General features: G+C 35.0%; 11 protein-coding genes across 11 annotated transcripts; 5 read left to right on the forward strand and 6 right to left on the reverse strand.

Annotated features, from left to right (window-relative positions):
• Positions 1 to 38: 38 nt before the first annotated feature.
• DFA_05122 (uncharacterized protein) lies at positions 39 to 4,114 on the reverse strand (the record flags this gene model as incomplete). Its single annotated transcript, XM_004360786.1, has 5 exons — positions 39 to 1,444; positions 1,474 to 2,517; positions 2,584 to 2,904; positions 3,021 to 3,751; positions 3,834 to 4,114. 5 exons carry the CDS (start codon positions 4,112 to 4,114, stop codon positions 39 to 41), a joined length of 3,783 nt encoding a protein of 1,260 aa, XP_004360843.1.
• A 258-nt stretch (positions 4,115 to 4,372) lies between these two features.
• On the forward strand, positions 4,373 to 8,508 carry DFA_05123 (uncharacterized protein; the record flags this gene model as incomplete). Its single annotated transcript, XM_004360787.1, has 5 exons — positions 4,373 to 4,638; positions 4,705 to 5,776; positions 6,179 to 6,732; positions 6,803 to 7,771; positions 8,385 to 8,508. The coding sequence occupies 5 exons, from the start codon at positions 4,373 to 4,375 to the stop codon at positions 8,506 to 8,508; spliced, it is 2,985 nt and encodes a 994-aa protein (XP_004360844.1).
• Positions 8,509 to 8,587: 79 nt separating this feature from the next.
• DFA_05124 (uncharacterized protein) lies at positions 8,588 to 8,773 on the reverse strand (the record flags this gene model as incomplete). Its single annotated transcript, XM_004360788.1, has 1 exon — positions 8,588 to 8,773. The coding sequence occupies one exon, from the start codon at positions 8,771 to 8,773 to the stop codon at positions 8,588 to 8,590; it is 186 nt and encodes a 61-aa protein (XP_004360845.1).
• A 1,575-nt stretch (positions 8,774 to 10,348) lies between these two features.
• On the forward strand, positions 10,349 to 11,196 carry DFA_05125 (uncharacterized protein; the record flags this gene model as incomplete). The annotated part of the gene is made up of 2 exons (XM_004360789.1): positions 10,349 to 10,594; positions 10,975 to 11,196. 2 exons carry the CDS (start codon positions 10,349 to 10,351, stop codon positions 11,194 to 11,196), a joined length of 468 nt encoding a protein of 155 aa, XP_004360846.1.
• A 131-nt stretch (positions 11,197 to 11,327) lies between these two features.
• Positions 11,328 to 13,509, reverse strand: DFA_05126 (paramecium surface antigen repeat-containing protein; the record flags this gene model as incomplete). Its single annotated transcript, XM_004360790.1, has 5 exons — positions 11,328 to 12,119; positions 12,197 to 12,389; positions 12,484 to 12,664; positions 13,022 to 13,108; positions 13,467 to 13,509. 5 exons carry the CDS (start codon positions 13,507 to 13,509, stop codon positions 11,328 to 11,330), a joined length of 1,296 nt encoding a protein of 431 aa, XP_004360847.1.
• Positions 13,510 to 13,861: 352 nt separating this feature from the next.
• Positions 13,862 to 16,468, forward strand: DFA_05127 (uncharacterized protein; the record flags this gene model as incomplete). Its single annotated transcript, XM_004360791.1, has 1 exon — positions 13,862 to 16,468. One exon carries the CDS (start codon positions 13,862 to 13,864, stop codon positions 16,466 to 16,468), a length of 2,607 nt encoding a protein of 868 aa, XP_004360848.1.
• A 112-nt stretch (positions 16,469 to 16,580) lies between these two features.
• On the reverse strand, positions 16,581 to 17,200 carry DFA_05128 (uncharacterized protein; the record flags this gene model as incomplete). Its single annotated transcript, XM_004360792.1, has 2 exons — positions 16,581 to 16,973; positions 17,060 to 17,200. 2 exons carry the CDS (start codon positions 17,198 to 17,200, stop codon positions 16,581 to 16,583), a joined length of 534 nt encoding a protein of 177 aa, XP_004360849.1.
• Positions 17,201 to 17,485: 285 nt separating this feature from the next.
• DFA_05129 (enoyl-CoA hydratase/isomerase domain-containing protein) lies at positions 17,486 to 18,922 on the forward strand (the record flags this gene model as incomplete). The annotated part of the gene is made up of 3 exons (XM_004360793.1): positions 17,486 to 17,879; positions 17,961 to 18,282; positions 18,352 to 18,922. 3 exons carry the CDS (start codon positions 17,486 to 17,488, stop codon positions 18,920 to 18,922), a joined length of 1,287 nt encoding a protein of 428 aa, XP_004360850.1.
• A 164-nt stretch (positions 18,923 to 19,086) lies between these two features.
• On the reverse strand, positions 19,087 to 20,516 carry xrcc4 (putative DNA repair protein XRCC4; the record flags this gene model as incomplete). The annotated part of the gene is made up of 4 exons (XM_004360794.1): positions 19,087 to 19,097; positions 19,208 to 19,868; positions 19,941 to 20,098; positions 20,168 to 20,516. 4 exons carry the CDS (start codon positions 20,514 to 20,516, stop codon positions 19,087 to 19,089), a joined length of 1,179 nt encoding a protein of 392 aa, XP_004360851.1.
• A 294-nt stretch (positions 20,517 to 20,810) lies between these two features.
• Positions 20,811 to 22,079, reverse strand: DFA_05131 (uncharacterized protein; the record flags this gene model as incomplete). The annotated part of the gene is made up of 1 exon (XM_004360795.1): positions 20,811 to 22,079. One exon carries the CDS (start codon positions 22,077 to 22,079, stop codon positions 20,811 to 20,813), a length of 1,269 nt encoding a protein of 422 aa, XP_004360852.1.
• Positions 22,080 to 22,732: 653 nt separating this feature from the next.
• DFA_05132 (uncharacterized protein) lies at positions 22,733 to 24,977 on the forward strand (the record flags this gene model as incomplete). The annotated part of the gene is made up of 5 exons (XM_004360796.1): positions 22,733 to 22,887; positions 23,029 to 23,515; positions 23,605 to 23,789; positions 23,876 to 24,300; positions 24,391 to 24,977. 5 exons carry the CDS (start codon positions 22,733 to 22,735, stop codon positions 24,975 to 24,977), a joined length of 1,839 nt encoding a protein of 612 aa, XP_004360853.1.
• Between the last annotated feature and the right edge of the window lie 8 nt (positions 24,978 to 24,985).

The raw sequence follows: 24,985 nt of genomic DNA on the forward strand, positions 1-24,985 counted from the left end.
TTTAAAAAGTTCAAAGAATCGAATGGCAATGGAAAGTTTTATAAGGGATCTACATCGTTACTGCTCGGTCCTGGTTCTGTAGAAGTAGGTTTGTCAAAATTGAAAACCATGATCGAGTCTTGGTTTGCCAATAGCCTATGGGTTGCTCCTACATATATATTAACATACCCAAGAGAAGAGGGCTCTGTGTTGCAAAGTTGTGAAATAGGGTCATCAGGATCATTTGGGCAATTCCACAATATGATCACTGGGTCTGAGAAATTGTATATTTGGATTGGAGGCAAAGACTGGGAAATAGAGGAGTGATAATCAATCCCTTGATTGACCGAAGTGCTTTGGTCTTGAGTTTCCAAGAGATACGGGTTTTGTCTAACTTGAAAACCGTAGACCTTCCCAACAAAGAAATCCAGTTTGTGTTTGGTCTTTTTGATGGTGTATCCTTGTTCTGTCATAGTTTCAACATCTGGGGATGGAATGGAGAAAGCTCCGTGGCTTCCTGAAATTGTTGAGCAGACTTCTTTGCTGAAAAGTTTTGTGTTGTTGGATGGTCCAGAGTAGGTGTGGTAGACGGTGTAACGGTTTCCAAATTCATACGAGGCTCTAATAGGTTGGAGAGTTTTGGCATTTGATGTCATGGTGTAGGGCATGTCGAAAGTTTGGAGTCCTAAAATGTCAGCTACAAACAATTTTGGGGTACGACCGGGGAAAATGGGTGCCGTCACATTATACCCACTGGCAGAGCTATATTGGAGACAGGTGACTAGTCCTCCTGTGATTTGGTCTTCAATAAACGAGATCGTTGCTTGGCAATTAGAGATTGATTCAGGAATACCAACAGGGAGATACCTTACTTGTCCTTGTTTTGTTCCAGTGGAGAGAGGATGGAAAAGGTATCCACGGGTTTTACCATCAATGTCTGTTTTGACAATGAGTTCATCCACATAATTATTGAACCCGTCAAATAGATTCGAGTTTGAACCGTTGACCACGGTGACGTATGCCAACTCCCAAGTGGAGTTGATTTTGAATATGAACTCTGTCATGCATCCGTCTTTGGTACAGCCAACTGATGGAAGACTGACCATAAACATCTCCGAGGTTTTGTTGTCTGGGCTGTAAAAGGTGATGGTCAAATTGCTCAAGGCAATTCTATCACTTTGAGTCAAAGTGATGTTGAGTTTGCTTTGCTCCACCGAGTACATAAAAAACATTGTAAGGGTTCCTGATGATGGTTCAAGGCCAAGGTAGTATTGATAACCTTGGAACCATAGATTCTTCATAGTCTTTGAGGTGTTTCTCTCTTTGGTCAACCAAGTCTCTGGGATGATGTCTCCGATGAGACCAAGAGTATAATCGATTGGCACTGGACTGAGATCTACACTCTGAGACCAATCTCCTACAAATAGAAATAATATTAATAAATGTAAAAATCTAACACATTGATCTATATATATATATTGTTATGATACATACCAAAATTATTTGGGGTTGAGTAATCTGGACCAAAGCTACCAACACGTCCTCCTTTTACAATGACATGGCTGGATGTGGAAGAATCGCTAAACTCTTTTTGTGATTCTTCGGTTACCGAAGAGTCCATTGACTTTGAATAATCTGCAGACACTTGTCCGATGGGGGCGGATATACTACCAGAGAATGAGATTTCGGCACTCTTTTCGATTGTTCCAGAGTTTCCAGAGGCCAGCTTGGAGGTTTTTACATTGATAATCGTTTCAAGGGACCCTCCCAGGACAGCAGATTTATAATAAAATACACCGTATTTTTCAATAAATTTTGCCATAACATCTGGGCTGATAATATCAGAGATGTCAAACACAAAATCTTTGTGGAACCGAACCGAGTTTCTTGAGACTGTTGAGGTGATGCAGTTTGACTTGGTAGAGACAGTCTTTCCTCCCTTCATGCTTTCCATATTCTTGGCAATACTGACAGACTCACTCTGACTGTAAGCTGCCGAAAAAGATGCAGAAATATACGAGTATTTTCCAGATACTGTGGCAGAGACACTGATCTCGGATTGACTTGTTTTATCTTCCTTGTAAGCCTTGGAGGATTCAAAAACTCTGGATGTAAGGTCAAAGGAGCACTCTGGACTGATTTCGGCGTTGTATTCTGGTGGAATGGAGTGGACTCGTAGTCTGTACATATTTTGTATTAAAACAAAAGTGTTGTTGTCACAATAGCCATTGTCAAATACGTAACTTGGCAACTCTTCTCCAGTCAGTAAATCCAATCCATGGGCAAGATGGTTTAAACCTGGTAAAGAAAACAGTCTTTGGTTATTGAGAAGATAACCAACGGTGTCCTTTTGTGGCACTGGAGTTGGAACGGGAGGAAGCTGAGCGTCGCACATTGTACCAATGACGTTGTAGCAATCGATCAAGCAAGATTCTTTGGGCTCGTTACATGTTCCATCACCACAGACAGGGAAGTCTTTTTTAATTCCTCCAATGTCACATTTCTTTTCATTTGGATCATTAATTCCGTCTCCACAAACTAGATAAAATGAAATAATCATATTATTAATAATGTGAAATTATTATTTTAAATATGTATTCTTACCATTTTGAGAAAAGAAAGGTTTTAATATGTTTTTTCCGTTTTCGAAAAGGGAAATGGTTAAATTAGAATGGGAGTCGGTGCTTGAAGTATAAAAAACAACTTTTAAAACATTGATTACATTGGCTTGGACTCGAACTTGAAAGGTTTGGTTGAATGAGGTTTGAAGAAAACTTGATTGGATGACATCAATGTGGTTTAAAAAAACGTTCACACCTAAATTGGACCCAATAGCTTCTAGTACATATTGAGAGCTTTGCTCTACCTTAAAGAAACCCATTATAGTACCTGTTTGTTTTTTTGATGTATACAAGTGATGTAATTCTAATAAATAAATAAATAAATAAATAAATAAATAAATAAATAAATAAATAAATAAATAAATAATAAATACCATTTCAAGGTTATTGTATATTATAAATATTTAATAGGTTACTTACTGAATTGATTTAAAGATATTGGATAGGTAGGTTCAATGGTACAAATACCACTACCACAATCAAGAAGGTCGAATCTGGTTCCAGAAAAACTGCAACTTGGGCAATCTTGAGGACAACCTAAACAGTTTTCATTTCCTTGGCAGGTGCCATCGTTGTTGCATTGTTGCAAAACAGCTTTTTCGTTCCATGAGAAGGTATCTCCTTGGGAAAAATCACAGGCAGAGTTCTGGGAGCATAGACTGGTCATTGTTCCAGCTTGGACGACGGACGAGTCACCAGTGCAAAGAAAGGCGGCAGAGCTAATGGTAGCGTTTTTGAACAAGATATCAGATGATACGGCCTGGACATCGACAGCAGTTGATGCAGAGTTACATTTGATGGTAGAGCTAGAGATGATGGCATTGGAGTTCTCCATGTAAATGGCACCTCCCCCGCTGATTGGATGGTTTCCTGAAAAGTAGCACCCATGGCACATGAGATAGCTTCTCTGGGTGTTTGGAGTGGGTGGATTCGAGGTCATATAAATGGCAGCACCGAGATGGGCTTTTCCTTGGTAAAAGCTTGTTTGGGTCAAACTTAGATAGGAATGTCTAGAAAAGATGGCTGCTCCGAAAATACCATAACAATTGTTAAAAACAAAAGAGGACATTCTCAGAGTCGAGTTTTGAACATCAAATCCAAAAGATACAGTTTGGCAATCTACCTCGATCAATTGTTCGTCTCCTTGGTTCCTGTGTAAAAAAAAAAAAAAAAAAAAATTAATTAATATATATTACCCATATCGCGTCTGTATGTAGTTTAGGATCTTCATACCTAATCTCCAAATCTACAAAATTTAAAATGGTGACTTCTCTGTTTGAAGGGCCGTCATAGACGCCAGGGCTAACGATGATTGTGTTTGGTACTTGGTTGTTGAGTTGTGATATTCCATCTTTGATTGATGGGCACGGGTTGAGTTTCTCTCCACACGGTGATCCTGTTCCAATAATCGAACTCTTATCAACATATAAGATTGAAGAACTAGACAAGACCACAAAACATGTGATAATACTAAATAGTACTAAAATAAAACTCTTACTAGCTCTTGATAACATGTTGCTTACTTTTTATCGAATTAAATTGGCACCACACAAATTTAAACCGTAACAACACTGCATAGACAGAGGAGAGCACAATAGATTGAGAAAAAAAAAAATTAAAAAAAAAAACATAGATATTTCCAAAAGTCCATATGTCTGATCGATTGTTTATGATGTTCATCTGTTCAAAAATCTAATTTTTTTTCGGTCTTTGGATTGCTGTATAGTTGGGTGTCTTGTTGTGATACAATCATTACTTACTACACACAAGACATGATGTTCTTACCAAACAAATATTTAACCGTTCTATTTCTACTCCTTATTGTTCAACAGAGTATCGCGGTTGACATTATTGTTGACGTGAATTCATCTTGTTCACCAAGCTGTGATGGATCAGCACTCAAACCTTTCAACAACATTCGAGATGCAATAAACGCAGCTTTACCGTCAAGAATAAACTACATCAACATGCTAAACGGAACCTACAAAGGATTAAACAACAAAAATCTAGTCATTTCCTCCTCGACCATCATCCTCGGGTAACTAACAAGAAATAGATAACAGATATATTTAGAGATCAAATAATTAATATTTTTTATTTCAAGTGCTACCAAAGGCAACCAAGTGACGATTGACTGTGAACAGCTAGGTTCAGTATTTAGGATCGAAAAGCAAGGTACCGTAACATTGAATGGAATCAAAATCCAACACTGCTCTGGCTCTTCTGGCTCGTCTATTTCCATCTATGATCTCTCCACCGTCATGCTGGAGAATGTTACCATATCTTCGTCGAAAAGTGATTTGGGGTCCATCTATGTGTCTCAGTCCAATCTGATCATCAACAACGCCACCTTTAGTTCCAACATTGCTATGGTTTCAGGTGGTGCCATTTATGCTTGTCAAGACTCCAAGGTCACAATTTCTGGTTCCTTTTTTTCCGAAAATAAGCAACGACTAGTCGTAAACGAGCAAGATACTCTTATCTACTCTGACCTTGCCGTCGATTCATCCTTTGCCTCTGTGGATCAACTCGGCTCGATTAAAGTCTTTTGTCTCTCGCCAAACTCGATCGCCACAAACAAAAACACAACCAAGTCTATTTGCACCTCTGCTAATACAGCACCTGCCGATACCAGTCAGGACAACTTTTTTGTGTGTTCTGCCAACTCCAACACCAACTGCTCAACCTCTTTCAAAGGGTTTTACAAACAAGAGTACTTTTGTACAGCCGCCAATTATACGAACTGCTCAGTCTACCAATTCACCTACCAATCGACCCCTTCGTTCACCATCATGGACTATAGGGATGGACCACTCAAAGGTCAACTCGTTGGCTATTTTGTCGTTCCATTTAGTACCCAAGTCTACTTTCGTTTCACCTTTGACAATGTCGGCTTGAAATTAAGTGTCAATAACAAATCCTTGTTATCCTATGACAACTCGATCCAAAATCTCTCCCAAGAGCCATCGTCCATCGTCGAATCCAATGTCTATTTGGTTCCATCGTCTGTCCACAAGATGGTCCTAGAGTACAAGTCCAACAAACAATTCATCGAAGGCCAAAGATATTTGAACATGGAATACCGATTCTCGACAACAGATTCATTTTCTCCATTGACCGATCTCGTTTTCTTTTCTCAAAACAGATGTGGCGATGGCATATACGATCCAACCGAGGTTTGTGATAAGCCATTGGTCAGCAATTCTACGTGCGGAAACGGTGTGTGTGACGAGGAGCCAAATAGCTGTGTCCAGGACTGCCACCAATATTTCACACAAACATGTCCGCCAATCACAACAAGAAGAGGTCGAACCATCCCCATGTTTGTCTCGTTTGACACTGTGGGCGAATTATTGCTCAATACCTTTGATTGGAAGCTCCCAGGTTACCAACACCTCAGTTTTGGTGTGGATATTGTATCTGGCAAACCACAGATGAATCCAATTTTCCTCTTTGATTTTTGTAGTCAAGCCGAATCCAGAATCATCGAAGATTCCTACCGAAAGGCCCACTACCAAGTCCCAATGGAGATGGACGTCGTTTTCCTTCCCATGTGTACGTTCAGCCAAACAAACAAGGTCTGGAACAACTCAGAAGAAATCAGAAAGGCTTCCTCATCGCAATCCGAAGTTTCCTATGGCGCCCAGGCAGGTGGAGGATTTAAAAAAATATCGGTTCAAGCTAGTGTGGAGTTTTCCAAGAGCCAATCTGTGGAAAAAAGCTCAAAGTTAAAGAAATCCTCCTCTGGAAGTATAATTGAATCTGGGGTTGTGTGTCGGGTGTCTAAAATTGCTTTAAACTCTTTCCCTCTTCATCCAAACTTTATTTTTGAATTGTCACAAATCAATTCCACAACCCAAGCTTTTGCAATGATTCAAAAATATGGAACCCATTACTACGTATCCGCCACTCTTGGTGGTCAACTCAAACAGTTTACTTCGACCACGATGACTGTTACTGAAAGCGAAGCCAACTCCCAGTACTCCCAGTCCTTGTCAACCACTTTTGGTGCCTCTGTTTCCTCTCCTGCCTTTAGTATCTCTGCCGACTATGCATCCAGCGACCAAACCGAAGGACAGCAAGAACAAACTTCAAAATTCCTAAGTCAAACCGAAAGGTCCACTCTTTTAATGTATGTTGATCTGTCAAAACAATTTTTAATCATTATTTTAACCTTTTTTTTTTTTTTTTAATTTTTTTAGATCAGGAGGAGGACCTGGTATTTTTGCACCTGGTGCAACAGCTGATTATGGTTTTTGGTCACAATCCGTTGACGTGTTGCCAGTTCCAATAGATTTCAAGTTGGCTCCCATCAGAAGTCTTATTCCATCAAAGTGGAAATCGATTGGAAACGAGCATATTCGAGATTTGTGGATCAACGCCGAGGAACGATACTACATGCTTGTCAAGACCAACCAGCTGTCTAACCTTCTGGAGGGCGAAAGAGTTGAATACAATCTCTTGTATTTGTTTATTCATACCTATCACGATTTAGGTGGTTCAAACTTGCAGTTTTCCACCAAGATCTTCCGTAATCCTCGAAACTATCTTGGAAATCAGTATTTCGATTCGGTTATTGACTTTGATGCCTTGCCAGACGATGATGGTTCGTTGGCAGACTATTACGGTTGCACCGGATCCAATGTCTCATCATGCTTTTACCAGGAATTCGAAGTATCCCCACTCTTCAAAACTCATCTGGACCCATCTAGTGATAAAATTCTAATCCAAACGACAAGATATGATGGGGGATCCATTGTTCATAACACCATTGTTGTTCCCCTCCAAGGAGGTGCTCACACCAGCTTTCCGTGCGGTGAAGTCTCCATTTCCGGCATGGCAAAAAATTTCCTAGTTGAAAATGTTGCCATCAGCTCATCACAAACAATTATGCTTCCAGCGAACTTTTTGTGGGAAATTGGATACTGTACCGATCTTCAAACCACACACGTTTGGATGTTCAACCATATCCAAGCAAATCTTTTGGTACCAAACAATACTTTCAATGGCTACCTTCGAATTCCTGCTCAACCTATTGACTATGACCAGTTGACAATTCACATTTTTATTGGTGAAAAAACCATCATTAGATACAGTCTTGAGGGAATCGGAACAACATATGCTGGAAAAACAAGACTATTAGCTCTCAACACAACCATCATCTCCCAATTGTTAGTTTCCACTTCTGTGGATTTCTCTCCAATGTGGAAAACGGCTATATCTATATTTACTTCTCCAATGGATTGCCTGGGATTTTGTAAACCTGTCCAACACAATTACAAAGAGCTTGGAGTTGCGTATTGCGACGACCACACATTTTCTTATTACTTTCCAAACACTGAACAGGGTGTTATGTTTCTCAAAGGAGGAGATGGATCCAAATACATCAGTATTGCGTTTACAAGGTCCATTGATCAAGTAAACGCTGATGTCTCTGATTTTGTAGAATATACCCACACCCTCACTCGAGACATTGATTACCAGCAATTCTATCTTGCAAACACCAATCCAGATGCGTTCTATCAACATACAATCTGGAGCCAATTCATTAGCCAGATCCCCTCCCCAACTTTCTTCCCTCAGACAATGATAGACGATTGTAAGAATGATGCTACGCCGCTTTACAAGGACAAAAGCTGCGGAAACTTCGTTTTCAGGGATAAACGTCTTTGTGTGGATCCGTAATATTATAAAGTTCTATATGGAATAAACTTTCTGACTTTTTAATAAATCAAATTGTGAATAGTCCATTCTTTTTTGATCGATTCTTTGATTAATAATCAGCATTGATACAAAATGGATGGCAGACCTACATGATCTTTTCCTCTTGAATCCATCCAGCTCACAACGTCATCTGTTTGTATACAATTTAAGAAAAGTATGTTCTGTAAATAAATTAACTGTTTAATCACAATACTATGGATAATAGAGAACATTATTTATTTACCTTTTAACAGGCTTTTTTATCACTGAAGATGATTTATATTTCAACAATCATCTTCCTCTTCTTCATCATTATCATCACCGTTAACGTCGTTCAAACTGGCGGTGATGATAATGTTGAAGAAGATGAAGATGATTGGAAGTTCAACCACCAACTGTCCAAAGTCTGGTTGATTGTCATCGTCGTTTGGATTGTTATCATCAAAAGTAAATGATATCAATAGCTTCATTGAGATTCTCGGTGTATAGGTGATCAGTCTCTTTGATTTTCTCCAACAACTTGATTGAATCTTGACCAAGAATAGCTGAGGCTTGTGGAGGCTCTAATTCATCTCTAAAAAAGAATCCTGTCTCCTTTTAAGATTTCCTTGACTTCTTGAGAGTTGATCATGGTAGTTGAATTCTATAGAGTTCAAACAATTATTGATTGTTGTCTTTACAAAGATAACATCACGACGATGATGTTTTGTTTAATACTGCAGGCAATTGTACTTGTTATCATATAAAGTATTCTAATTTATTTTCTTTTTTAATTGTTTTTATTTCAAATACCAATATTAATAGATCAATCCATTCAGAGGTTGGTATCTTCTCTGTTGGTGATATTACAATTGCTGTATAACAATCTTGATTTGGTTTTAGAAATCTACGACAAATCGACTATAGACTTGGAAGGGTCGCCCGTATCAATCACATGGGATGATATCATTTCAATGGTGTTCCATTGATCGTCCATTGAAACTAGTACCTTTATCAAATCTTCAACCTCCTGAAAGTTGTTCGACCATTTTAGTGGCTGCAGTCAAATGGTATCTGAGAAGCTCTAGTGCATCTGGATCAGTTCGAGATAGATTAGAGGGCATTGTTTCAGCCAATGAATCGAGTGTTTGTTGAAATAGTAGAGTAGATTCTTGGTGTATTCCACCGTTCTTGTGAAAAGGAGGCTCAATAATTCTGAGGCCTTTGCCTTATCTGTTGTGTTGGAATATGCTGTTGGACTGGTGTGTAGTTGGATCATGGGTGTGATTAAATGTTGAATGTATTGATGATCATTGTTGCTTTATGTGGTTGTTTGTACATGATTACAAGACTGTCGATACAATAACTACTGATTGGTTGATCAAGAAGTATTATTTTCATGGCTGATGGTAAATAGATTGACAAGTTATTTACTGATTTACCTATCCATTGAATAAGTTTATTCCCACAAATCGATTGATTCGATCTTGTTTATATTGTTGAAAATAATATTCGTTGAATTAATTGATTGATCTCTTTGAATCCTAGTTGATCGATAATAAGATGAAACAATTCAAGGACATCACTTAAAATGTCATTATCATTTGGAAAACGATCCAATAATGTAATTATTGTTGTTGATACTGCTTTTAAACTCTAAAATAAAAAATAGATAGAATATTGATGATTAATAAATAGAAATAAAGGGGAACCACTTCACTTATATTGTACCTACTGTAAATTGAGGAATGTGATGGTATGTGAATGTGTATACAAAAGATATAGCAGAATCTATAACCTCCCAATGATTTGATTGAACCGACTTTAGAGTGAGGTTGACAATACATTCTTGCCAAAGAGGCTCTGTAGGAAATACTTTTTTCAACATTGGGATGCAAATTGATTCTTATTATGACGATCTTGATCACAGACCTTGATTAGAGAGGATAATAAACGAGGATATGGCGAAGCTTGATTGATGATGTGATTAATAACGTCTTTGGTGATATCTCGAAACTCTATACTATTGATAAGCATATCTAATAATGATGCATGGTATTATTAGAATGAATAACTATGACGCACATATTAGAGACAAATATTCAGATTTTTTAAAAGCATTATCAACAACAATCATTACATTATTGGATAGTTTTCAAAAAGATAAAGACATTTTAGATCATGTCATTGGGTTTTTTAATCATACTCACCAACTTGGATTCAAAGAGACTAATCAATTAGTTCAACGAATATTATTTTCAAAACAACAACAACAACAATATCAACCAGATCAAATCAATCGATTTGTGAATGTATATCTTGTTGGGTGGATAGGTAATTCGGCAAGCAACTTGTCAATTTATTTACCATTGGTCATGAAAAGACTTCTCGGTCAACCAATCGATCATGATTGTATCCGTAGCCTTTTAATCCTCTACAAACAATCACATAAATCCACGAATCAATAATTCAATATTTAATCACACCTATTATCCAACTATACACCAACACTAAAATAGATAATGTCAACGAAAAAACAAATGCTGCAGAATTATTTAGCCTCCTATTCACAAGAACAGTGGAATACAAAGGAATACACCACCAAGAATCTACTCTACTATTTCAACAAATACTCGATGCGCCTACTCCCTCCTCCCTATATCCTTCCAATATAATAAATCATAACATAAAGAGATTATGTGTGATTACCGACATAGTTCAACAAATAATAGTTACAAGAGGAAACATTACAACTGATCAAATATTACAAATCATCGATTTGATCGTACAAACACTACAACTAATTCACTCTAATAATGATAATAGGGAACACTTATCAGAGATTGGCCAATTGAATCTAATATCTGTACAAGATACCTGTAGAAGAGGATTATTGTATTATTTCTTTAATTAAAATATTATCTTTGGGATAATTAAAATAAATATAAATAAAAGAAAGTCTAAAAAAATATATATATATAATTTAGAATAAACTTAAAGTTTAATATCCTAGATCGTTCATTAGGATTGAATTTATTTATTCATTTAGAATAAGAGAGCGAAGGCAGCAACCAAGACGAACATGATGGAGGCTTGGATGGCAGAGGCAGATGAGGAGGAACAGGTGTAGGTGTTGACGGCTTCAGTGGCATCACAGGTAGTGATTTCGATTTCACTGGCGATATAACAGGCAGATGTAATGTCACATTCTTGAGATGAACACTTTTCGGTACAGGCGTTGTTGTTGTTTGAACCAACATCGACACACTTGTTTTCAGTCATACAGGAGAAGTAGGCGAGGACGGCGTCCTTGCATTCACCCATGGTTTCGTTGGTGTGAGCGAAGGATTGTTGGCAGACTTCCTTGGCACCATCGCAGACACAGGTTTCGAAGTTAGCAACACAACCAGTGTTGACACCAGAGCAGGTAGTTCCTTCAGCGGATGGGGTTGGGATTGGTGCACAGGTACCATCGTGACAGTAGAGTCCAGCAGCGGCATCACAAGCTTGAGCAATGACACCGAGAGGGGTGGTGGCATCGGAACAGTTAGCACCGTTGGCGAGAGAGTAGAGGGCAATGCAAGAGTAGTTGGTTTCGTTGAACTTGTTACAGGTGTTTCCGTAACCGCAAACTCCGGAACCAACATTGGCGGTACAGTCAGCACCGAGGGCAATGGTAGCGTTACAGTTGGTTCCGTTGAGGAATTGACCGAATGGGCATTGGTTGCCGGCTGGGATTGGGTTAACAGCTGGGATGGAGCAAACCTTGGAGGTACAGACTAAAGAAGCACCACATTGGAAGTCAGATTCACAGGCGTCACCATTTTGACCGTAACCCTAAATAAAACAAAAATAATATTAGTATGGTTGGAAACGTTGAAAAGACATGAATTATTGTTAACTGAACTTCTTACAAATTGTTGACACTTGTCAGATTGACATGAGGTACCTGGGATACAGAGAACATTTCCGGGGGTGGCATTGCAAACTTGGTTTTCTTCAATGAAGGCGGTACAGGTACCGTTACCAGTGGAGGTAGCGTTAACATAACAGTATGATTCAACACATGCAACCTTAGCGGGGGAGCCTACGGTGTCAGCAGGGTTACTAAAAAATTGTGTTATAGAATATTGGTGGTGAGTATTTGAATTTGGAACCAAACAAAATAGAAGAATTGTATTAATACTATTTCTAAACATACCATGACTCTCCGAGGGAAAGACATTGTGGGCCGTTTGGGATGGTACAGGTACCAGCAGAGGCCAAAGTGGCGAAAAGAGCGACGAAAGCGACTAATAAAATAACCTTGAACATTTTAGTATGTATATATATAAAGCTAAGTATAAAGTATAGTAGTGAAGTGGTAGTGTCTTGAAGACGGTCTATTTATTAATAATCTCTAGTGAGGGCAAGTTTGAAAAATAACAAAAAAATTATTATTTAATGTGTTGTATCTTGATTCTGCCAGTTGGTGACGCAGTGACCCCCCTCGCCCTCACCGTCGCCCGCCCAACCAACCCACTGCCCAATTTTCAAGAAAAAAAAATGAATAGCGCCCTGCGTTCGTTTCCCTCCTCTGCAAGATATTTTCATCTCCACACAGCGTGTCGCTTGAAAAAACATGTTTTTGTAAGGAAATTTGATGGATAAAAATATCAACTCCCACGATGAGGTCAAAACAAAAAAAAAAACAAAAAAATCTGGACACTCTGACAGTGAGAGTGAGGGGTGATAGATACAGACACAGGCAAAAACCCGACCGAGACTCAAAGACGATACCCCTGCAATTAACGACAGGGCTATCTTCACGTAACAAAACTGTGACTCTAAATTTAATCAAAATATCTTTTTGTAGGTTGATGAGGCAACTCGATCAGCTGTACCGCTCTCTCCACTCCCTACAATGCATCAAAATCGATTGTGCTTGCTCTCCTCTTTCTACTGCCCTGCACCATCTCTAATCCTTGATCGAGATATTTTTACCACATTGTACCAAACGCAACCCCCCAATATTTCGGTGACCTGCACCCATCATTGATGAGCTCACCCATCCAAACCAAGAGATTCCCGACTGTTTATGATACAGCTCAGAAATGCCGACAGATATATTTCAACAATTTGATGATCAAGTCGACGATCAACCCATTTAATTTATTTTTGTTTCAATCAATCATAGCAAACTACTATAGACAGAGAGAGAGTTGGCGCCAATCATCCAACCAATCATAATAATAAACAAATAATTAAATAATTAAAAAAAAAAAATAAGAGAGACAGAAAAAAAAACATCATTATTTTCAATTAGTTTGATACTTTACACACAAATACAAAAGCAGAAAAGGGAAGGGTCAACACAGCCATAACCCAGTTTACTGAGACCTGTAGTTTCAAGAACAAAAATAGAAAGATCAGGGGTTGTGCTTGACAAGAGAATATCTCACGAAACTTTCCTGTTTTTCAAAGCCTCTAAGATTAGATTTACCTTTATATCACAGCATTGTGTGTTTTGTTTGGATTGAGGTTGTGTTTGTGTTTTGTATTAATAATAAGTAGTCGTCGTTTAACTTACCTCATTTTACATGTCATCCACATTCACAGCTATCCAACAACAACAACAGCAACAGCAAGAACCTGTTGTCACCAATCAACATCATCATAATTCACTAGTAATCAAATCAGTTTTAAAAAATCGATATCTATTGCGTAACATTACAAAACACTTTTATCTCTACGATCATCTTGATCAAAAGAATAATTTTGATTGTTTTCTTTCAACTCTCAATAATAATAATAATAATAATAATAATAATACAGATACACCATTATCATCAACAAGACAACAACAACAATCATCTTTTTCATCTTTATCAACATCATCATCATCGTCATTGATATGTCGTGACACACAAATATTCAAGTATGGGGACATTACCGATTTAAATTGGGTATGTCAAAATCGATACTTTTCACTACTCATCTACAAACTTGAGGAATTACACAAGAGCAAGAGTAAGAGGTCAGGATCACAGTCTGCCAAGTCAAAAGAGATTGTTATTAAAGATGAATCTATTGCATTGGTATGCCAATATCTGTCTGATCTTTCAATGATCCAAAAGATAGCTGGTCTACTCTCATTTAGAATGTTTACACGGGATGCTTATATTGCTGCCGCCAGTAATGAGAATACTCTAGTCTTTCAATTTATTGAAAAGAGTTGGATCCAGTATGCCCAGAACCTCAACATTCGCAGAGACACTGTCAGTCTTGCACTATGTGGTGCACTCGAACGACCCAACCTTGAAACCGTCCGTCACATCGTCTCCAAACACTCTCTTTTATTGGAAGGTTCGCTCAACAACCAATACATCAATGCTCAACTACTCCATCCAGACCTTGACCAATACAAATCATTTTTAAATCATCAAGAGCAAGAGAAAGACATTGAGCCAGAGTCATCAACATTGAAACAATATTTTAAAAGCAAATATACAACATTTATACAGTTGATGACAATTGACTCTTTCAAAGTACTAGCCAACAACCAATTACTGGATAATATTAAAGAGAGATATCAATTCCATGATATCTTGATTCAATATTCAGAATTATTAATTAATCATTTATATAATCATTTAATTATCAACAATAATAATAATAATAATCAACAACAAAAAATAATAATGCACTCTGATATTACAATATTACATTATATATATTTTAAAAATTATGATCAACAACAACTCATTGATCATCCATCACAATTTAATTTGGATCAAATCATTAATTATATTCATACTGGTGTTACTGTAGAGCTGACTGAAACACAAGAGATAGTAGCTCTTTTGGCAGAGGTTATATCAAGAATACCGGGATTGTATGGATACAGATATATAAAAAAGGATATTGAACAATTCCAAGTCGATCTACCTGAAAAGATGGTAATCCTAATGTTGGCAGCTGGTAGTAACCATTTAATCGATTTGTTACTTGAAAATACATTGGTCTATCCTGCCAAGAGTACTATTGGTAATCGTAGTGAAACGACTCTTAGACAAGGGGTGGAACAGTTTATTATTGGAAAAGCTATCCAGTATGCCAAACCTGAACAGATGGAATACTTGCAACAACAAAGATTCTCAACGTTTTTCACTGCCATTGGACCTAGCAGTCAACCATTCTCATCGCTCTTATCATTGGCATGCGACCATTACAATCTTGGTCTAGTGTCAGTTTTACTGTCTAAAGCTGGGTTGGAACCAATTGCCAATTTCAATCTATCCAATATAGTCATTAAACTAATCGAATACAATGTTCATCTACTTGTCATATTTCGGTTAGTTGAAAGACTTTATTTTGCAACATTTGTTAATAATAATAATAATTGTCCACCCATTGCAACAAATATAAGATCATCTTTAAAACATGTTGTTTCATATTTACAAGAAAAGGTTAATAGTGAGACTATCATGACACGTCAAAGCTACCAACACTACCTAACTACCCTAATGCATAATATTATGGCTATGGCATGTTATTTTGGTCGTTTAGAGGTAGTTCAATTTATACATAGTATCCATCCAGACCCTTTTACCAGTACAACAACAAACACAAATGGTATGGTAATGAATTGCTTGGTACGTGGTGGTGTGTATCGTGTAGATGAAATATTAGAGTTTTTCAAACAGTCCAATCGATACGACCCAGTAACTCAACCAACTTACCGATTGTTGGGTCAAATTGGAAAAGTCGATTTGTTAAAATCAATCATCGAGCATGTCAAGAACCCATCGTCGCTCATTCTCTCTGCCACCTTTGAAGAGGCCATTATCCATGGTCGAATCGATATCGTCCGATTCATCCATGAATCCTATCCCACCCACTATGTCAATAATGTCGCACTGGCCATTACACACGGACACTTGGATATTGTCCAATTCATGGTTGAAGATGGTTACAAAAACGATAGACTCGGTATTAAACTACATAAAATTGAAGAGTTGGCAATCAAACATTCAAGAATGGAGATTTATGAATATGCCATTCAAAAAGGTTTACAAAAAAAAGAAATTAATCAAAAAAAAGATATTAATCAAAATAATAATCAGAATCAAAATAAGAAGAACAATAATAATAATAATAATAAGAAGAATAATGATAAAAAGAAAAAGAATAAGAATAAGAAATAATTGGTATTTGTAAATATAATAAATAGAATGATTTTCCAAGTTTTGGCGCCAAAGTTTAACTTTATATGTACTTAAAAATATAATGTTTTGTTTTGTTGTATATATGGGTTGATTATGTAAATTTAGGAGGTGTAAGAGGAGGTGTTGATATGGTACTATTACTACCATTAATATTACTATTTTGTGGAGATGATGTTGTTGATGAAGTGGGAGAGGAAGAAGGTGATCGTCTTTGTTGAGGTGATCCATATTTTACACTTGTCTGAGCAATCAGTGTAGTTGCACGATTACTAAAACATATTTTACTTGTAATAGTTGCATTTAAATTATATTCTATATTATTATGATCATTCTTATTATTATTTCCATTATCATTTTCATCTACCATTTCATTATCTTGGTCTTCTTCATCTTGAAATTGTTTCTTTAATATAACCAAAGGATTTTTTAATTTAATTTCTTTACCTTCTAATATTTGATTACCAAATTGAAGTGAGTATATATCCTATATGTAACAATAACAATATTATAAGTTAAATGATCATGTCTATCTATCCTTATCTATCTATCTATCTATCTATCTATTCTAACCTTTTCAACATGAGTTAATTCACCCAATGTTTCACCTTGCAATAGAGTATCACTTTCAAATTGACCTTGAAACTCTAATATACAGTATTGATCGTCATCTTGTAAACATGATTGTTTTGGTTTCTTTATGATTACATTCATTGTCTCTCTATCTATCTCTACCTCTTTCTTCTGATATTATTTATTATCTTCTGATACAGATACTATGAAGGGGGTTGAGTGTTTGAAGTCACTTGCAAGCAATCGCGCGATTTCTTTCTTTTTTGGCTATTTTCTATTTTAATTAAAGTATTTTACTTACTTTTCTGTCAAGCTTGACATTGACACCCTTCTATTTTGTTAATACTAAAAGATAGATAGATAGATAGATAGAGATATACAATAAGATAGATAAGTGTAATATACATACATACTACTACTACTACTATGGATGCAAAAACATTAGGTAGAATAGAGTCTGTTGGTGGTCATTTACTTGCAACTCCACCACATTCATCTGACAATACTAGTAATAACAGTAATAAGACTACTACTACTACTACTATTACAAATACAAATAATAATATTAAACAAATAAGAGTAGAAGGAGGAAAGAAAGTTTGGGAAACAATGGATAATACAGACATGATATTAGAGAGACAAGAGAACCATTGTACCGTCATTTCATTGAATCGACCAAAACAACTCAATGTCTTGTGTACCGATATATTTGTTGGTTTGAATAGAAAGTTATTAAACTATGTTCACAATGATAATCTACATCTTTTAATTCTAAAAGGAAGTGGTAACAAAGCTTATTGTGCTGGTGGTGATATTAAAGGTAAAAAAGTAGCATGTTAAAGTAATCATTATATTATATATTAATATCTATCTTTTTCTTTTTCTTTTTCTTTATCAATAGAATTAACATCAAATACAAGAAAATTAAGTTATTCATTCCCAAAATATTTCTTTACACATGAATATAATATGGATTATACAGCTGCGACATTACGTAAACCAAGTATTGTGTTTTGGGATGGTATTGCAATGGGTGGTGGATTGGGTGTTAGTTGTCACTCTACCTTTAGAATCGTCACTGAAAGAACCGTTTGGGCAATGCCAGAGGTATCGATTGGACTCTTCCCAGATGTTGGTGGTTCCTACTTTTTATCACGTCTACCAGACTCACTTGGTAATTATTTAGGTTTAACTGGTAAAAGTATTACTGGTGCTGATTGTTTGTATGTAAAACAAAATATTAAACATCAAATATGTTTTAATTATTAATTACTATTTATTTGTTTTTAAAGACAATTTGGTATAGCAACACATTATATATTATCAGAAAGATTACCAGACTTGGAAAGAAAATTGGTTGGATTGGTCAATAGTCAAGATAGAAATCAAATTGAATCTATTATTATGGAATTTGCATCAACTCCAAAGACACCATCACCACTTTTACAAGAATGGCAATTGATACAAAAACATTTTGCCAACAAGTTTAAATCGGTAGAGGAGATTCTCAAATCACTAGAATCAAGTGGTACTAAATGGGGAACTGACATGGTTGCTTTGATTCGTAAGAAATCACCAACCAGTGTAAAGATTGCATTTAGACAGGTAAAGGTTGGATCATCGATGACACTTGAACAAGTTTTCACAATGGAGTATCGTATTGCCATTAGATGTCTTGAATCACCAGACTTTTTCGAAGGTGTTCGTGCCGTCGTAGTCGACAAGGACCATAAACCAAAATGGAATCCTTCCACTTTGGAACAAGTCACTGATGATCAAATCGATCGTTATTTTTCTCCATTACCTTTAGGTCAAGAATTACAATTAGGTAGTAATTTTTATGTTACTGGTCTTCATCAATAAAATTAAAAATAAATCAAAGTTAAATTAAATTAAATAATATTATTCTTTATTGAAGTTCATCAAATAAAGCAGATGCGTTGATCGTTGTATCATTGACACCACGATAATGTTGTGATCTTTTCATTGGAGACTTTGGTGGTGGTGTCATTGGAGTTTGGGAATTATTAAATTTGTTCTTGATAGGTGATAATGAAGGTGTGGGATTGAAAGAGGTAGAATTAGAGGTCGGTTTAAATCTTTTTCTAACAACATAATTGGAACCTCCAGATGGAGCTTTAAAACTACTATTACTATTATTATTATTGTTGTTATTGTTGGTACTACTATTTACAAGATAATTATCATCACTTGTCAATAAATCAAGTGATGGCATTGAATTTTGTGTCATTGAATAATGTTGTTGTTGTTGATTTTTTCTTTTAACTGGTGTATTTTGTTGGTATTGTTGTTGTTGTTTACTCTTTGGTGAAATGGATAAAGAAGAAGAAGAATCTTGTTGTTGACTTGATGGAGATGACGGAGGTGATTGAGACAATACCATCAATTTACCAGATTGTTTTTTTGGTGATAATGATTGAACACTTTTTAATTTTGTTTGAAGTGAATTCATTTCTCTTTGTTGTTGTTTTAATTGATTTGTCAATTCTTTAATTTTATGTTTCTTTTCGTTCAATATAATGACAAACTTTCCAAATAAATCCAATTCCATTGATTGTTTCTCACTGGTTAGTTGTTTAATGATATCTATAGATTCGTTGAACTGGGTTTGAAGTGAATCATTTTGTTTGTTTAATTGTAGGTTGTGGTCACTCAACGAGTCCACCTTTCCAATCAACCAATTAAAGTAATCTTCCAGGTTGGCAGTTGAATGATTTGTCACTTTTGATAATATCAAACTACTCTTTAATGATAATTCACTATTATCTAATTTAATATTAATTGTAAACTAAACAAATATAATGTTAATATACCATATAGATATCTATCCAATCTATTCTTTGTTATTATTATATCTTACCTCTAAATTATTTGGTTTAGAATTTGATTGTCTCAAACGATAAGTAAATTGTGTGCCACTTTGATCTTGAGTAATAAGAGCCTTTTTAATTAATGATACATAGTGATCAGTCTTCATTCCATCAGGTTTCAATATATTCTCAATATAATTAATTGATACTAAATATCAAATACAAAAGTTAGGTTCAAACATTAATTATTGTTGTTTAAATTGTTAACTCTACATACTATGACCATTCCAAATTGATTTAGTGTCAGTCAATAATATATCAAATGAACCATTATTATTCCATTTACATTTAATATAATATGAAGAGAGTAAAGGTGTAGCATAAGATACATCAATCTTATTATGTTGTTGTTTTTGTTGTTCAGATGATATAAATGTTAAATTAAATCTTGATATTGATTCTTGAATCGATGATGTCGATGCTGAAGCATTGTCAATCGATGAGGAGGAATTGTCTTGAAATACATCTCCTCCAACTTTGGTATTATTATTATTATTACTATTGTTGTTGTTTATCAATGTGTCATTATAATCACTACTACCACTGAAACTGTATCTACTAAACATGTTGGAGGAATGATAATGCAAGAGATTAATTATGACACCTATACAATTAATCAAGTTTGAAAACAAAAAAAAAGGAGGGAAAATAGAGCACACCAAACATAAGGAATAAAGGTTGATGCGATTCTAAGAACAAACTACGACATTGCTAAGAGATAATTGACATAGTATAGTATAGTAAATTACTATAGTAATTATCTTTAGCTGTGTTTTGTTATGATTATTACATGTTGCCAAAATAGGTTGAAATTTCATGTTTGAGTATAATTTATTTATTGACAAGTAGTCGATCGATGATTAATTTAGTTCTGTACGATTATTAATTAAAAGAGAGTGCATTTGACTGCCATAGAATGCTATTGTTGAACCCTGACTTCTAATAAGCATATGCTCAACGAATTCTCCAATGGGTTCAGTCCTGTTGTGATAGAGAAAGTCGACCACTTCTTTATGTCCTTTAAGAGCAGCTTGTAAAACAGTACCGCCACTACATCCTTCTGTTCTGTGTTGATGAAGGAACTTTACAATTTCAATGTCTCCTTTAAGAGCCGCCTCTGTCATTGCCTTTTCACTGCACGATTCCGGGTCTACTCTGTTTAAATATTCTACTGTTTCAAGACTACCTGATTTTGCAGCCAGGTCAATAGAAAGCCCGCAGACTTTATGAGAACGGAGGACTTTGATTGGAGATATATGTTCGTTGATAAATACCACTATGTCATAAAATCCATTACATAGAGGACCTGTGACGTCAATATAGAGATCTTTGGAATGTTGACTGATTGGATCGACAGAGTCGAGGTACTTTAGTACTTCCAACTGTTTGTTGTCCATTGCGTTTTGAAGTATAGATGACAAATACAAATGAATATCACTTGAAATAGTCTTGAGATATTTGATGATTTCAATGTTTCCAACCTGAGCGGCATGAGAGGCGCCCAATGCGTAGTCTTTGGTGGCAAAGGTATCTTTTCCAACATTGCATATATATTTCACCATATCAAGATTCATTGGTAGATAACTTGACGTAAAAGCAAGAGCGAGTGCAAGACTAGAAGTGAAAAATGGGCTGAGGTACACATCCATATGAAATCGGTTGAGATTGTCAATCACATGTTTGAGTGCCTTAAACTGTCCTTTTAAAGCTGTATTTGCCGTAACTCTATCAAAGAAAGAGTATGCCTTCAACTTGTTATTTATCTTTACCAACTCATTTACTTGTTGCAAACAAAACTCCAACATGTCAATATCTCCCTTGTTTGCAGCACAATTTATAATTTCTTTGATACAATCTGCTTTGGTAGTCTTTGCCTTTTTTAACAGTAGTTTTTTAACACTTTCAAAATAACCATACTTTGATAGTAGTATGATCTTTGTCTGTAGTTGTTTCCAACTGAACACACAACAATGTCTTGGTCGGCCGTCCCACTCGAAATAGGGTCTGACCATTTCAGTAGTGAGATCTTTAACATGATTGAATATGCCTCTTCGAAGTGTTAATGATCCAAAGATCTTGCTGAATAACTCTTCTTTACTACTGATATTACTATTATTATTAATAGACATTTTAGTGAAGTTGGTAGTTAAAAAAATTTAAATGGTTATCTTCGCTCTACAATTTTTTTCACTGTTATGAATTGATGAAGTTGAAGAGAAAGAGATAAAACAACCTTTAAATAGTATTAAAGAATCAGATATTATAAAGAATAAAATGATAATGAAATTTTAATATAATTATATTGTAAGATTAAAAAAAGATAAAAGGAGACGACACATACAACATGGAGTAGAGTTTACATTAGATCAAAAAAGAATGATAAAAAGTTGATTAGAAAGTTAGAAGTATTAGAGGATGAGAGGAAACAACAACAACAACTCTCTAAAGAAAGCAGCCCTGTATTGGCTTGATCAAATCCAAATGAAGTTACCATGATCAAATCAATACAGGATGCCAACTTTAGAGAGTCTGTACTCAAGAATCAACAAGAATTGGACAAAGAAACAAAGAAAAAGATCATTGATCTTACCAATGAAATGAAAGAAAAGAATCTTTTGGAATAGAGTTAGCAAGTAGATTGACAGATGCAGAACCATTACAAAATAAAACAGCAAAAGAGGTAAGAGATGCATTTATCAGGATTTATAAAAGAGGAATACTAAAACAACCCAAATATTATTCAAATGGATCCAGAGGTGCAACAAAGCAATACTTGAACAAAATGATGTATGTTATAATTAGATATGGAGTGGTTGGTAGACATCGTAATCAAGCATTGGTAGAATCAAGAAACAAGACATTGGGTAGTACATTACATAAAAGAATGATGGCACAAGAAATATTAACTCCATCATCAACAATCAAAAGAATGGCCTAGTAGAAGATTTACCTGTTATTATTCAAAAAAATAAAATTTAAATAAAATTGTAAATTAAACGAACGAAAGTTGGTTGGTGGTTCATTCACATCTCACCGTGAGTTGTTTCTTGTTTATTATTATTATCTTTTTTTATTTAGTTTATATAGTTTTATCATAATGATAGTACCAAGATTTTCAATAGAACAAAATGAAGAGTTTATCATTGTGATTGCTCGAACACCTTATATAAAAGCAAAGGAAGCAGACTTTTATATCATGGGCACCGAGTTTAAGTTTTATTGTAAACCTTACTTTTTGCGTCTTACATTTGCTCATTCACTCGTAGAGAATGGTAAAGAACGTGCTTCGTACAACATTGACACTCAACAATTCACATTCTATCTACCAAAGGCTGTCAACGGACAAGTGTTTGACGATTTGGATATGATTACAAAACTATTGGACAAGAAGAAAAAGACACCAACCGTTGCTGGTATTCAAGTTGAAACTAATTCATCAACCAACCCTGATGAACAAAACTTGGAAGGAGATGAAGATGAAGAAGAAGAAGAAGAAGAAGAAAGTGAAAGTGAAGATGAAGAATGGGAATTTGAACAAACTTTACCAAATAATCAACAATATTCTGTAAGTTATTATAAAAATTATTATTATTATTAAAAGTTTGATTATTTATTTATATTTCGATTATTTTATTCTTTTGTTTAAATTGATAGTTGGATGATATAAAGAATCAACCACATTATGGATTTGATAATAATTTTGTAGCATTCTTTAATGATCTTCAAGGAGAGGTTGAAGAGATTATCGATATTCCAATGATCGATGAAATATCAAAGGAAGAGAGAACTGCTGTTAGAATTGGTTTTGAAAATTTGAAATTTGATGAAGATAGATATATGTATGTGAGAAATCAAAACAAATCAAAGATACAAACAAAAAAATTATTAATCTATTTATTTATTTTATTGATTTAATTAAATTTAGGGAAAATTATATATTCCCAGAATATATTGATGAATTATTACATTATAAAGCATTTTGGGAAACTGCAATGGAACAAAAATTAAAATCAAAGTTGGATAAAAATAATAATAATAATAATAGCGAACCAATTCAACCAATTGAAACTCCAAAGGTTGAATCATCATCAACAAATCAAGATATTAAAGAATTAAATCCATCCAATTTAGAGGATTTTGATGAATTGGTTAATGAAACTGAAATGAATAGTGATACCATCCCAACAGATATTGTAAATCAAATTAATTCGGCATTATCTAAAAAGGTTGTCATTTCATCAACTTTTACTACCAGTTCTCAAACTATTGAACCTTCATCATCTTCAAACAAGGTAATTACATTTACTGATGAAGAAAGAGATATTATGAAAAATTTACCAAACAAAGAATGTATGTTATAATTCAATTATAATATAATATAATTTATTGTATTATTAAAATTATTTAATTATTTAATTATTAATACTCTTTTTGTTTTAGATAATGTAAAAAATGAAAAACAATTATTATTAGGATTAATTGATATTGTATTTTCATATTGTTATAATGTTAGATCTACATATGGAGAAGATACTATTGAAAGTGCTTGGAACATTTGCAAGGTATCATCTACCTTGTCATGTATGGAAACCTTTTCTACTTTGAAATCGGTGATTGTTGCTAGTTTTAGACGTAGTATTACATTCCCATTGTTCCGTAGTTGGAAACTTGCTAGTCGTGTATTGGAAGACACTAGAACTATATTTAAATTGGGCAAACGTTGCATCTTGAAATGTTTGTTACATATTCGTAAATGTTTGGAGGGACATGACTACAAGTACTATCTCAACAGATTATATATTGACGATTATTGTGTTTGGTTACAATACGCCAGCAAAAAGAAACTTAAATCACTCACTGCCAAACTCAACGAAGTTGTCATTGAAAAGATGGATGTTGAATGGCCACTAGAAGCTTATGAAAAATTGGTACAAGAAGAAGGAATGGTATTTGGTCAAGACGAAGAAGAAGATGAAGATGAAGAAAATGAATTGGAGCAAATGAATAATAGTAGCGATGAAGAATAAATAAATAA

The sequence above is a fragment of the Cavenderia fasciculata genome (assembly GCF_000203815.1).
Source record: "Cavenderia fasciculata unplaced genomic scaffold Scf_Dfasci-G-o-80e12.f1-5, whole genome shotgun sequence".
Classification (NCBI taxonomy): Eukaryota; Evosea; class Eumycetozoa; order Acytosteliales; family Cavenderiaceae; genus Cavenderia; species Cavenderia fasciculata.